The 13,594-nt window shown below is 54.2% G+C and overlaps 1 protein-coding gene across 1 annotated transcript in view; it reads right to left on the reverse strand.

The window, feature by feature from the left end:
* The window catches only part of MLC1 (modulator of VRAC current 1), a 34,994-nt gene continuing 21,400 nt past the window's right edge, over positions 1–13,594 (reverse strand). Inside the window, exons 7-11 of the mRNA XM_007954743.1 lie at positions 12,375–12,491; positions 7,722–7,778; positions 7,059–7,181; positions 2,009–2,173; positions 1–75 (exon numbers count right to left, since the gene is read on the reverse strand). Of these exons, the coding sequence (XP_007952934.1) occupies positions 1–75; positions 2,009–2,173; positions 7,059–7,181; positions 7,722–7,778; positions 12,375–12,491 (537 nt within the window). The remainder of the gene's footprint in view (positions 76–2,008; positions 2,174–7,058; positions 7,182–7,721; positions 7,779–12,374; positions 12,492–13,594) is intronic.

Consider the following 13,594-nt stretch of genomic DNA (forward strand, 5'->3'; position numbering starts at 1 on the left):
TCACTGGGCCATCTGCACCACCACGGCCCTCCAGGCCTTGTCCTTGTCGAACTCCTGCCGAGGGCTTCTGGCCACCTGCAGGGACAGTCAGGATCAGGGCCTCAAGGACGAAGACAGCGTATGTGTTTGCACAAGTAGAAGGGAATTGTGCCACCAGCAACTCTCTTCCAGGAAGGGCTGTGTGCTTGTCGAGCCAGTTTTAAGAAATGTGTTCTGCGCTGTTAGATAGATTGAAATAAATATTGATTTGGGTGAAGAGAAGGGCAATGTACCAAAGGTGAGTGACCAATATGGCAGCATTGAGTATGAGAAAGACATGGAGAGGTACATGGGAAGTACAGACAACAAAGATGAATCCTTTTGCATATACAGTACTGAGTCGTCAGTGAAAGCAAACATGGGTATATGGACAGATAGATAGGTGGACAGGCTAAATGATTAGGTATATCTAAATGGGGAGTGTATCCAAGATCATATATAGGGTTGGCAGACAATGGTCCTATAAGTTTATGGGAATGATCAGAATTCCCAGGTGTATAGTAGAGCTGACAAGGGGCAAGTTTGTGGTCACTGCTTGGTCACAGCCAGCTACCCAGAGGGACCGAGTAGTTGACCCTGCGGGCTTGGGACCATAGTCGCAGGGAACATCAAGCTCAATTGGCATAACATACTATACAAAACATTGTTCCACCTCCTACTTTGGCGAGTAGCCACTGGGATCTTAAAAGCTAGCAAGCTGCCATCTAGATGCAACAATGGGTGTCTCCTCGTCAAGAAGAAAGAAGAAAACCAAATGAATGGAAACAATCAGTCCTAGCGACTGGTACACCATCTGCTCTGCAACCTATACAACTATGAGACCAGAAGAACTAGATGGTGCCCGGCTACCACTGTCATCCATTTGGAAGGGATGTAGGAGATCCTGCATAGAGAGGGAGAACAATGTGGAACAAAACTCAAAATCATTTGGAGGCAAAAAAAAAGGTGGGACCAGGTTTGCTGGTCCAATAGAGCCTGGTGGAACCACTGAGACTATGGCCCCGAGCTGCCCTTCAGGTCTAGAATTGAACCCACACCTGTGGTTTCCAGCCAAACAAAGTACAGGCATGTGAGTTAAACATTTACCTCAAGTAGACACACGCCCTGGAGAGAACAATCATGGGAGAAGGAAGGGCTGCTTACGCACAGGGAGACAGCTCAGGAGGCAGGAGAGTATGGAGGGATGGACACTGGGAAGAGATAACTATGGGGAGGAAGTGGGAGGGGAGCTGTTGCATTGTGGTAAACTGTGGTCAATGACATGAGACAAAGTATATGTGAACTGCTGTATAGAAAGTGAATTTGCTCTGTAAATCTTCACCCAAATCACAATTAAAAAATAAATAAATACAAAAAAAAAAAAAAGAAATATGTTCTGTCTCTGTGGAGAGACCAGTCACGGGAGAATAGACGGGCTGTGTGTGCACAGGGAAACAGCTCAGGGGGCAGGAGTGCATGGAGGGAAGGACACAGGGAAGAGGGAACTATGGGGAGGGAGTGGGAGGGGAGCTGTTGCATTGTGGGAAATTGCAGTCAGTGTCATGAGACAAAGTGTCTGTGAGCTGCTGTGTGGAAAGTGAATTTGCTCTGTAAACTTTCACCCAAATCACAATAAAAATTAAAAAATAAAAAGAATGTTGAAGAACAAAAAAAGAGAAATGTGTCACTTCTTCAAGATTCTGCTCCTTAAAATATAACACAGAACCAGAAGATACTCCCGACACAGCAGCCCTAACTGAGCCGCCGCACAGGGCAACGGGAGGGTCCCGTGGGCACTGGGTTCCCCAGAGGGATGGGTGGCGCGGGTGGTAGCTCCCCAGAGACCCCCACCTCCCCACCAGGGCTCCTGCCAGCAATCTGAGGGGCCCCCAGCGTGGCCCAGGGTGCCCCCACCGTCCTTGCTCATGCATCTGCTGGGGGTTCTGGCCATCGAGGTTCCCTGACAGACAGGACAGGGGTCCCCACTCACCTCCCCCGCTGGGGGCTCTGGCTGGCTGGCCTGCACGGGGTCCCAGGGCGTCTCCTGCAGCCGAGCGTGGACCTTGAAGCGCACGCACTGGACGACGGTGCCAGTGGTGAGGCAGGCCTGCAGCAGCAGGACCAGCAGCAGAAGCAGCAGGAGCACGTCGTACGGCTGCCGGGGGGACAAGGTGGTCAGGGGCTGCCGGCCAGGTCCACGGCAAGCCACGCACCTGCCCACGGTGGGCCCCCAGCCCCCCAAGGCAGGTGCGGGTTTTTGTCGGAAAGCTCCAGGAGCACCTGCCTGTGAGTGGCGGCACCCAGCCACACCAGCACCCAGGCACCCAGACGCACCAGCACCCAGGCACCCAGCCGCGCCGGCACACAGGCACCCAGCTACACCGGCACCCAGGCACCCAGCCGCACTGGCACTCAGGCACCCAGCCACGCCAGCACCCAGGCACACAGGCACCCAGACACACCAGCACCCAGGCACCCAGCTGTGCCGACACCCAGGCACCCAGCCGCACCAGCAACCAGGCACCCAGCCGTGCCGACACCCAGGCACACAGGCACCCAGCCACACCAGCACCCAGGCACACAGCCATGCCGACACCCAGGCACCCAGCCACACCAGCACCCAGGCACCCAGCCGCACCGGCACCCACGCACCCAGCCGCGCTGACACCCAGGCACCCAGCTGCACTGGCACCCAGGCACCCAGCCACACCGGCACCCAGGCACACAGGCACCCAGCCATACTGGGACCTGGGCACCCAGCCACACCAGCACCCAGGCACCCAGCTGGGCTGACACCCGGGCACCCAGCCACACCGGCACCCAGGCACCCAACCACACCACCCAGGCACACAGGCACCCAGCTGCACCAGCACCCAGACAGCCAGCTACCCTGGCCCCCAGGCACACAGGCACAAAAACACCCTTCATGTGAGAAGCAGAATGGAAAACAGATGCCAAGCTGAGGGTAATGTCAGCACCTCTTGACGAGGCTGGTGGGCTAGGTTTTGCAGAGTTTGTAGAAGCCCACTGGCAAATGGAGGAAGGCATGAGCAGAATTTTCTGGATGAGAAAGGCAGACCCCCTGAAAGCCCCTCAACGTCACTGTATCGAGAGATGCAACTCACAGCCCTCCCAGGCACCCTCTCAGCCGTGGGTCAAGTCAGAGCAGCCGCACCCTTGGGCAGGCCATGGAGAACCACACTCATGCTATTGGCGAGAGTGAGCACAGGACACCCTGCAGGGGAACCTGGCAATACAGTATTTTACAGAAATAACATGCACACGTAAATAACACATATATAACGCATAGCACTCACAGGAAACTGCCACCCAAAGGGGTTTCACGGTTTGCAAAGAAAGTGCGGTGTGTGCATTGTTTGCATAAAAATACAGCCATGAGCAAGTGTGGTGTGTGCATTGTTTGCATAAAAATACAGTCGTGAGCAAAATCAGAGATGCCTTTAAGCCCTCGGACCTGGCGTGTGTCTTCTATTATTCTAAAGACGTACCACACAGATTCAACATGAAGTATGTCCACAAGGCTAGTCACTGAAGCTTTACTGATAAAAGGTGAGGACCGGAAATGACTTTGGCGGCCACCACAAGGCGCTGGCCGGGTGAACTGTCACGTTGGAATACAAACACACTGGAGTAGCAACAGAACCCAGAGGGATGTAGGGGGCGCCAGAGTGAATGTCTCCATGAAATCACCTTGAGATCCATCATGACGTTCTGCAGAACCCCCCAAAGAAGGGTACTGGGTGTGAGAGGCAGGGTGCCAGGACGGGCTACCCCTTTGATCAAGCTGTGACCAAGTAAATGTCTTACACAGTTTTAAAAATCCACCAAAAAGAAAAAACCTTCAAACTCTGAAAATAAATACAAACAAAAACCACTGAACTGAACTGTGCGTTAGACGTGTGGTACAGCCACCACGAGGGAGCATCTCACATGACAACTAACTAACTGCCTCCTTCATGGGACACGAAGGGGGGGCGTCTCACATGACAACTAATGGCCTTCTCCATGGGACACGAAGGGGGGGCGTCTCACATGACAACTAACGGCCTTCTTCACAGGACACGGTGGGGGGGGCATCTCACAAGACAACTAACCGCCTCCTTCATAGGACACAATGGGGGGATGGTGTCTCACACAACAACTAACCGCCTCCCTCATGGGACATATCCTACAGACAAGAAGGATCGCGGGAGAGTCTTAAAATAACTCAGGAGGTGCCAGTGGTATAACTTTGGTATCATAATTTTGAGTTTTATGTGTACTGAAAGAAATACATGTAAGATAAATTAAAACCAAACCAAACCAACCATGAGGTCGATTCCGACTCATAGCGAGTCTATAGGACAGAGCAGAACCTTCATGGAGGGTTTCCAAGTCTGTCAATCTTTACAAAAGCAGACTGCTGGTGAGTTCAAACCTCCAACCTTTTGGTTTGCAGCCAAATGCTTTAACCACTGTGCCACCAGAGGCCCTAAGATAAAAGCCGTAAATGTATTAATGTTATTAGGAAACAAGGTTTTCGAGGAGAAGAGAAGAGATGCAACTATAAAATGAATGCAGTGAAGAAAGCATCCCCAACTGTTGAACTGGAATTGGAATGACCAACACAAACTCCCAGTCCCAGCTCTGTGGTCGGAATCGACTGGGTGGCAGTGGGCTTGGTCTTTGGTTGGTCCCTTGAAAGGGCCTGGCAGCAATGTCACCCCAGAGAAAAGAGCAAACCGAGTACCCCAGGCCCGGCTTCCGTGCCCCTCTCCCCAGTGAAGACCCCAGGCCTGGCTTCCGCACCCCTCTCCCCACTGAGGAAACCAGGGCACCTCTGGGGCAGGGACGGCTTGACGTGAGCCCAGGCTGGTGCAAGCGTCTGGGAGGAAGTTCACAAAGGCTGGAGCCAGGGCAGCTGCAAGGGGCTCCCTGGGCCAAATGTGGGTCCATCAGAGCGTCAGGAGGAAAATGACTACAACCCTAAACACAATTACACACCCACCCGTCCTTGAGGGAGTGACAAGAAAGACAAAGCTCTGCCACACGAAAGAGTGTCCACGACTAAAGGGGGAAGCAGGGAACCCGAAGGCAAACCCCTACAAGGTGAAAACCACTCAGGCAGGGACTGGCGGTCCACACTTGGCCACAAATCGAAGGGACTCAGGACAGGACACCATGGGCTGTCTGAGTGTGACACAAGGCTGCTCACTCACTGCCCCTCGAGGGACACCTGGTAGCTGCACCCCGAACCAGGCCTCAGACCTGCCTCCCTGGAGGTGCTGGCCAACACCTGGAGCCACTCCCAGCTAACAAGAAACACAGAGGAAAGGGCGCCCCCAGGGACTGCTCTCAGAGGTCCAAAGTGTGGGGCGACCTTCAAGGCAATCAGCCCAGACTCTCTGAAATCAGTGCCATGCAGGAAAGGTGGGGACTACCGAATTAAGAGACGAAAAGGATTTGGTAGTGAGTGCAAGGTGTGAGCCTCGGCTGGGCCCAGCACTGAAACCTCAGCCCACAGGGCACATTCTCGGGTGATTCACGGGAACTGGATGTGGACAACGACTAATGGCACTGTGTGGTAACAGTCATCACCTTGAGGACGATAATGGTGCTGTGTGTGGGTAGGGGATTATCTTTACTTTTACAAATGCCAAACTATGTAGGGGTAAATGGTCATGTCATGAGAGCATCATCACTTCCAGAAGATTCCGCAATGATATGTGCATGTGTTTATTCTGATGGGCACGTGGGCTGCACATGGGGGCAGGCAGGGCCAGATGTGAACTGTGTGTTTATTCTGGTAGATGGTGGGCTGCACGTGAGGGCAGGTGTGGCAAGGTGTGAACCATGTCTTTCTTCTAACGGGCAGTGGGCTGCACGTGGGGCTACACATGGATCTCTGCATTTATTCTTTCTACTTTTTTACATTTGGAATTTTTCGTCGCAAACACTTGAGGAACATTACCATGGCAACCAAAAACTGCAAGGTGTCTAGGAAGCAAATCCAGCTACCTACACGTCAACTTTCCCAAAGAAATTACGAAATCTCACTGAGATGTCACAGAAGTTCTGTTTAGGATTACATTCTATGGGGAAAGTCTCAAAGTCACAATGCCTTCAAGTCTCCTCAAATTGGCCCGTAAGTTTAATGCAGTTCTGACTAAAACCCATCCTGAGACGTGATGGGATGGGCCACGCGAGATGGGGCCGACCCGGAGTTAAAGAAACAAAAGCAGTGGGCAGAGGAGGTATCCCAGAAGCCGGCCCGCACAGACACAGGGCTGGCACTGAGCCGGCCCCACAGGTCAGTGGGAGCAGAAGGGACTGGTCAGAGGACGTGCAGCGCTCCTGCCCCAGTAAAGACGTTGTTAGAGCCCACCTCAGCCCACGTCATCAACTCTATGAGGAACAAAGGCCTGTTCGTACAAAGCCACCTCTGGGCAGCAGGGGTGACCTGACCCCAGCTTCTTCCACGACACATCCTGAGCTCGAGACCCTCACGCAGCTGTGCCACTCCCGCCCCCACCGCTGGCACAATGCTACTCTATTTCTCGCCCAAAGAACAGCTGCCGTGGAATCGCCTCGGACTCCTGGCATCCCCACGTGTGCCGGGTGCAGCTGGGCTCCATGGGGCTTCCTTCCAAGGCACCGCCGGGTGGACTCGACCCCCCAACCCTCTGGTCAGCAGCTGTGTGCTTAACCCCGGCACCCCCCCAGGGACTCCAGCGTGATGGCTGGACAGGTTTTGTGTGTTTCCGTAACTTTTCATTGTGAATTGGGTGAAAGCTTACAGAGCAACTGGTTTTCCAGTCAACAATTTAGACATTTTGATTCGCGACACTGACTGCAATCCCCTCAGGGTGACAGGGCTCTTCCCACTTCCTCCCTGTGGTTTCCACTTCCCTTCCTTGTTTCCAATCCCATCCTGCCTTCTGAGCTGGGTCCGTGGACCAAGTCCTCTGGCTGCCGGTGGCTGACTGTTGAGAAGCACGTGCCTCCCTGAGGGTTTAAGATACAATAGCGGACATACGTACTTTTACGGCTGGGGGGTAATCCTTGAAAACGTCCACGATTCTCATGATGCTGAACGACAGGTACCCCGATGCCGTGAACAGCAGCGGGGACGTGATGCTCGTTACTGCAAGGAGCACCTCCACCTACAGAGAACAGACGAGAGTCTGCAGTAGAGCCGTGCCCGGGCCTCAGGTTGCCGTGTGCCTGGGGACGGCCGCACCCCATGGGCCACCAATCAGCCTCAGCCACAGCTCAGGTGGTGCTGGGGGCTAACACCTAAGGCTTCCTCTGCCCGTTCGGCCTCTGGCACCTCCTGCGCGACACGAGGCCCACAGCTGTCGCAGAGGCTGACACCGGGGTCTGGCCTGTGTCTCAGGGCCGGGCCGAGGGCACATGCATGCCCTGCCACTTTCAGGTCTGGGCTTCTCCTGCCGGGGCTCACCTCCGCGTGTGACATTTATGCCCAAAGTTCCGCAGCCTGGCAGCCAGGGTCAGGGAGCCCCGGGATCGTGGTGGTGCCTCCACTGCGCAGCAGGCCACGCCAGCCTGCCCCCCTGCCCTCAGCCCCCCGGCCTGCAGACTCACTCGTCCTGCTCAGGGCTCCCCCGGCCAGCCTGACCCGGGGCCGGGGACCGTCAAGGGGAAGCCCTGGGTGGTCAGCAGGGACAGAGACGTGCACTTACCAGGCACTTGCTGGGGTACTCTGCAGTCACATGGCTGGCAATAGCACTTGGGAAACACTGAGAAAAAAGAAAGGTTTTAGAGGCGCCATTTTGAAGCTCAGCTCCCTGAAATCGGACATCACAGGTAGAGCTGAGGCCCCTCCACCCTCGTCTCCATGTCAGCAGGGTAGCTTCCCACACGCTGTTTGTTTGCGGTAGTTGTGTGGCCATGCACAGGACAGTCGAGGGTACCATTTAATGTTTTAAAATTGCATAGACAATAGCAAGTTATGGTTCTGCAGCCCTGGGGGGGGGGGCAGGCAGCACAGAGATGCAGACAGAGACCGAGATGGGTCCTTCCCATGTTCTTGGTGTTTCTGTCCCTGCCGTGGCCAGTGGGCCGAACCTCCACCGAGTGCAGCAAGGCTGCCAGCCGCACCCCTGCTCATCTCCTGGTGCAGGTGGGCCTCAGCTCCCAGGTGCCACAGTTACAGAAATGCCACCAGGGGGTGGCTTTAAAGAAACGACGTTTACTCTCAGTTTGGGAGGCCCCAAGTCTGAACACAGGGCGCAGCTCTAAAGGGAGGGCCCTTCCTGTCCAGTTCTGCTCCTGGTAGCTGCTGGCGGTCCCTGAAGCTCCTGACCTCACAGAGTTTTCCTCTTCCCCTATGGGTTTCTGTGTGCAGTCGGCTATTTGTATGACTCAGAAGGGAGTAGAGTTAGGACAGACCCTATACCAGTGTGGCCCCATTAACCTAACAAAAGACCCTGTTTCCAACTAGGGTCACAGTCACAGGTGTGGAGGTTAAGACTTTAGTGCACATTTTGAGGAGACACGATTGATGCCACAACAACCTGCATGAGAGTTTCTTTGGGTGTTTGCCCAGAGTCGAACCATGGGAGACAGGGAGTCTGCATTTTCCATTTTCATAGATCCTGAGAAAGTTTTGTCCAAGCAGTTGCCCCCCAGCAGCCTGTCCACTCACATCTTTGCCAACACTTGATACTGTCAGGCATCTCTCTCGCACCCCACTAGAGGGCACCTCCCCAATTGCTGGGGAGACTGAACCTTCTCCTTGTTCAGTGCCTATGTATTCTCCTCTTCTGTTCATACCTTTTGCCCACTTTTCTGGCTGGGCTGGCTTTGTCTTCTTGACTTAGTATTCTTAATTCTGAGTACAAATCCTTGTCTGTTATATAGGTTGCAAAGATCTTCTCCCAGTTTGTTGGTGGGCTTAAATCTTTGTTTCTGACAACTTTGGAGTAGTTTTAAATTTTTACACGTAAAATATATCAGTCTTCTCCTCCACATTTTGAGCTTTCTGTTCTTGTTTAAGAAACACAAGAGGATAATCTCTTTCCCTTCCATAGTTAGGTCTTTAATCCAGCTGGAATTCAGTTTGTGTATGGTGTGAGATAGGGATTGAATCTTATTTTGTGCCATGTGGAGAGTTTTTGTGGCCCATAATTCCCTCCCCAACCCTCATCACAATTGTACTCAACTGGGCTGTGATCTAGGGGATCCAGGTGCTGTCCGCCCTGATCACCTGTGTCCCCAGTCCTGTGTGCCACATTAGGATGCACGGGTCCATGCTCCTCAGAGCAACCACAGGGAAACTGAAGATCTGACAGAGTGGCAGATTCACATCTCAGGTCACTGCCCTGAGCACTCACTGTGAGCTCCTCTGCCTTGTGAGCAGGCTGCCTGTAGACTTGCGCAGGGCTCATCACTGATGAATGCATGATGCCATCCCCACTACAGGTGCAGGACTGAGGACAGGTGCTTCCCAGAGAAACTTCAATGGAAAAAAATGACACAGGGGCATCCCAACCATGGATTTCCCCCCAAAGTTCCTTCTCCAATCAGTTAAGGACTCGGGATGATGAGTGCAAGAACAGGGTAACAGGCACTGGTACCCATTCACCCAAAATCACCAGTTCTTCATTTTTCCACATCTGCACACTCCCTCTCTGCCTCTCACTCAGTAACACCTGCCCCTAACATTTCTGCACATCTCTGCAGACAACAAGGCATTCTCCGCACAGACACATTCCAGTAGGGCTCACTTGGGTAATCCACCCTGGAGTCCACGTGTTGCTGACACAGTGTCCATGTTCAAACCCCGTCTGTCCCAATCACATTCTCTGTACACCTACCCCCATCAGTGAGCAGGAGTGCCCTCACCAAGAGAGTCAGTCTCCCCCACCTTCTGGAGGCTCCGTGACATGGCAGTGTTTGAGGAGTAGGGGGCCAGCACTGCTGCCAACCACCTCTCCATGTCAGTCAGACACAGGAAAAGGCCAGAAGGGTGGTGTGTCTTCCCAGCAGGGCGCTGATGTACTAACTTGGAACCCTGGGTTGAGGAGTGTCTGCCAAGGCCTCCGCCATTTGGGTGCCTTTTCCCATAGGCAATCAGTAAGTGATGGGGTCACCCTGAGGTCCTGAGTGCTCTGCCCCCAGGGCTCGTCTTTGCTTTGTATGCTTTCTGGTTGGCCTTCTCCTATAAAGAGCTCCCACCCGCACTGTCAGCCTCTTCTCCTTGTGTTTTGTTTGCTTGCTAATTTTCTTCTTACTTATCTTAAGGAGTTTGATCTATTCTCATATACTGTGGGCAGAGGAAGTGCAGCAGCATAAGGAGATTGCTGAGTGCCAGGTCTGCCCTCCTTCCACCCTCCTGGGGCCCCTCCCCTGGCCTCTGGGCACCCCACCCCCACTTCCGCCCAAGCCTAGCAAGGCAGGTGAGCCCATGACTCAAGCACCTTAAAGCTCTGCAGTTGCCCTCCACCTGCCCACAAAGGAAAAGGAGGGCCCTGGGCCGGGGCGTCAGCCTCCAGATGATGGGCGTCTCTAGGCCCTTGGACATGCAGGTGAGGCATGAGTGTTTGTTAGGGGCTCTGGTGGTGGGTGAGCAGGACAGAGGGAAGCCTGGGCAGCAGGGGTGGGGCAGCTTGCGCAAAGGCTCTGGGGTGAGAAGCTGGACAAACTGTAACTTAACACTCCTAAGCCTGGCGACAGGCACAGCACTGTATCACGTGGTGGTCAATGCCCGAACACATACTCACAGGTGGGTGGCGTAGAGTGTGACACCGGCCATGTGGAAGTGCCATGTGGATAGTCAGCAGACTGACCCTGCTGAGACACCAGGAGCCCAAACCCAGCAAAGCCACATGTGCCAACAGGAGGGTGCAGGGCTAACAGCCCCAGGAGAGACTCTGGGTAAGTCAGACGGTATGACATTATTCAAGTAAACATTATAAAAGCCACCCACGTACTAGAACCAGACTCAAAACTGTCACCATTTATTAAGCACAATGAGGTAGCCTGACACAGTGGCTGCAACAATGGACTCAAACACAGCAACGACTGTGAAGATGGCCTAGGACCAGGCATGTTGTGAACGGGGTCACCAGGAATGGGAACTGACTTGGCGGCAGCTGTTGTGCTGAGCATTTGACATAAGTACTTGTTGTTGTTATGGGCCGTCCAGTCGTTTCCGACTCATAGCGACCCCATGCACAGCAGAACGAAACACCGCCCGATCCTGCGCCCGCTCCGCAATCCCTGCTATACTTGAGCCAATCGTCGCAGCCACTGTGTCAATCCATCTCGTTGAGGGCCTTCCCCCCTTTCGCCAACCCTCCACCTTACCCGATCATGACATCCTTCTCCAGGGAATGGTCCGTTCTGACAACATGACCAAAGTAGGTAAGACGAAGTCTGGCCATTCTTGCTTCCAAGGAGCATTCCGACTGCACTTCCTCCAGAACAAATCTGTTAGTTCTTTTAGCAGTCCACGGTACTTTTCAGCAGTCTTCGCCAGCACCACAACTCAAAAGCATCAAGTCTTCTTTGGTCTTCCTTATTCGTTGTCCAGCTCTCACATGCATATAAAGTGATTGAAAATATCATGGCTTGTGTCAGGCACACCTTAGTCCTCAAAGAGACATCTTTGTTCCTCAGCACTTGAAAGAGGTCCCTTGCAGCTGACTTGCCCAGTGCTGTACATCGTCAGATGTCCTGACTGCTGCTTCCATTGGCATCGATTATAGAATCAAGCAATGTAAATACATACTAAATATGTAAGTATTTAGTAGTGTCTTTGTCACCAAGTGCTGCTATAACAAGAGTATCACAAGGACTTTAAAGAAGAATCCATGTCTCACAGTTTTGGAGGCCAGGGTCCTGCATTCAGGACGTCGGCCAGGCCAGGCTCTCTGTGGGCTCCCGGGACAGACCTTTCTCTCCGAGCTTCTACAGCTGCCGGCAGCTCTTCATATCGCTGGGCTCCCGGCTCTGTGTGGCATCTCTCTGTGTATGTCTCTGTCTGTCCTGCTCTTTTCATAACTCAGGGGCTCAGGTGCAGGACCCCCCCCACTCAGTTCTGACCTCATACCATAAAGAGAAAACCCCCATTTCTACACAGGGTCACATTCACAGGGTCAGCATGAGGACTTCAGTGTAACTTTCTAGGGGACACAGCTCCAAAACAAGTGCAAAGACTCATCTGCTCCTCACCCCCGAATCCTCCTGGACGGAGGGGCTGGCAAGGACCCTCTTCCTGCCTGGTGCTCACCTGCCCAGTGCTCACTTCCCACCCACAACCCCAACACTGAACTCAGAACCCACCCTGACTGGGTGTATGAGCCCAGAGCCACCCAGCACCGTGTACTCACAGCCACTAAAATCCAGAAAAAGGTCACAGAGAGGTGGGGGCCCAAGATCACGTGGTCCACGTTCAGAGCGATGACCCCACCCAGGAAGGCCGAGATGCCAGCAATGGCCTCAATGACCTGGAGGAAGAGGCACAGCGAGGGGGTCACCATGCTGGAGGCCACACCGGGGTCCCACCCACCCCCACCACCTGTGCTCTGCCAGGTCCCAGCCATCCTCAGGGCCTTCACAGGACCCCCGGGGCCTCTCCAGCCCCCCTTACGGAGCACAGATGAGGCTCCCCCAGATACACCCAGAATCCTGTGCAGATGCGGCCTGCACCCTCACCCCAGCTGGCCACGTAGAGTGGGTAACTCTGCTTCCAGAGTTGTCCCCAGCCCCTCAGGTCCCAAAACCCTAGGGCTCCAAACACCCAGGTCCTCAGGCCCCCAAGCCCCCAAACCCCGGGCTGCCATACTCCCAGGCTGCCAGGCCCTTCAAACCCCCACATTCCTAGTCCTTCAGGCCCCTAGGCCTCGGACCCCAGGCCCGCACACATCCCAAGCCCCAGGCCCCCAGGTGAGGTCTTTCCTGGGTCCCTGCCCATGTCAGACAGGCTGCATCTGTGACCTCTGTGGCACCTACCAAGATGTGCTCTGGGCTGAGCCTCCACCATGTGCGACCCAGGAGGGGACCAATTGGGAGCTCCCCCCATGCCCATCCTACCCCAGACACCCCCAGCTCTGTCTGGTACCAGGTTCTAATCATCACTGTCTTTTCTGTTCCATCTTGTTTCTCTAGCACATATCCCCTGAGTGTCTCTGTGCTTCAGGGGCTCTGCTAGGTGCTGGAGAACAGGACCACCCTGTGCCACAGTCCCCATCCTTACAGGGCTTGCAGGGGACAGAGCATGCCACACAGGTCAGAGAAGGACACACACACAAGGAAGCTCGATGCGTGAGAAGTGGGACCCCTGAGGACCAAACAACCAGACAGCCAGCTGGAGCGAAAATAGGGTGTTGGCACTGAAGATGCAGCTGACTGAGCAGAATCAGAGACTGGGCTTGGGCAGTGCCAGGCGGGGTCAGGAGAGGAGGGGCGAGGAGGGGAAGGGGGAGGGTGGAGAGGGTGGTTCGAATGGGCAAAGGGGAAAAGGAGGAAAAAGATTGGAGGGGTAGTTAGGATGGGGGAGGGAGGAGGAGAAGATGGGGAGAGGAGGGATGTTAGGATGGGAGGGTGTACA

Source organism: Orycteropus afer, unplaced genomic scaffold, assembly GCF_000298275.1.
Source record: "Orycteropus afer afer isolate SDZICR_OR568_19922 unplaced genomic scaffold, OryAfe1.0 scaffold00471, whole genome shotgun sequence".
NCBI lineage: Eukaryota > Metazoa > Chordata > Mammalia > Tubulidentata > Orycteropodidae > Orycteropus > Orycteropus afer.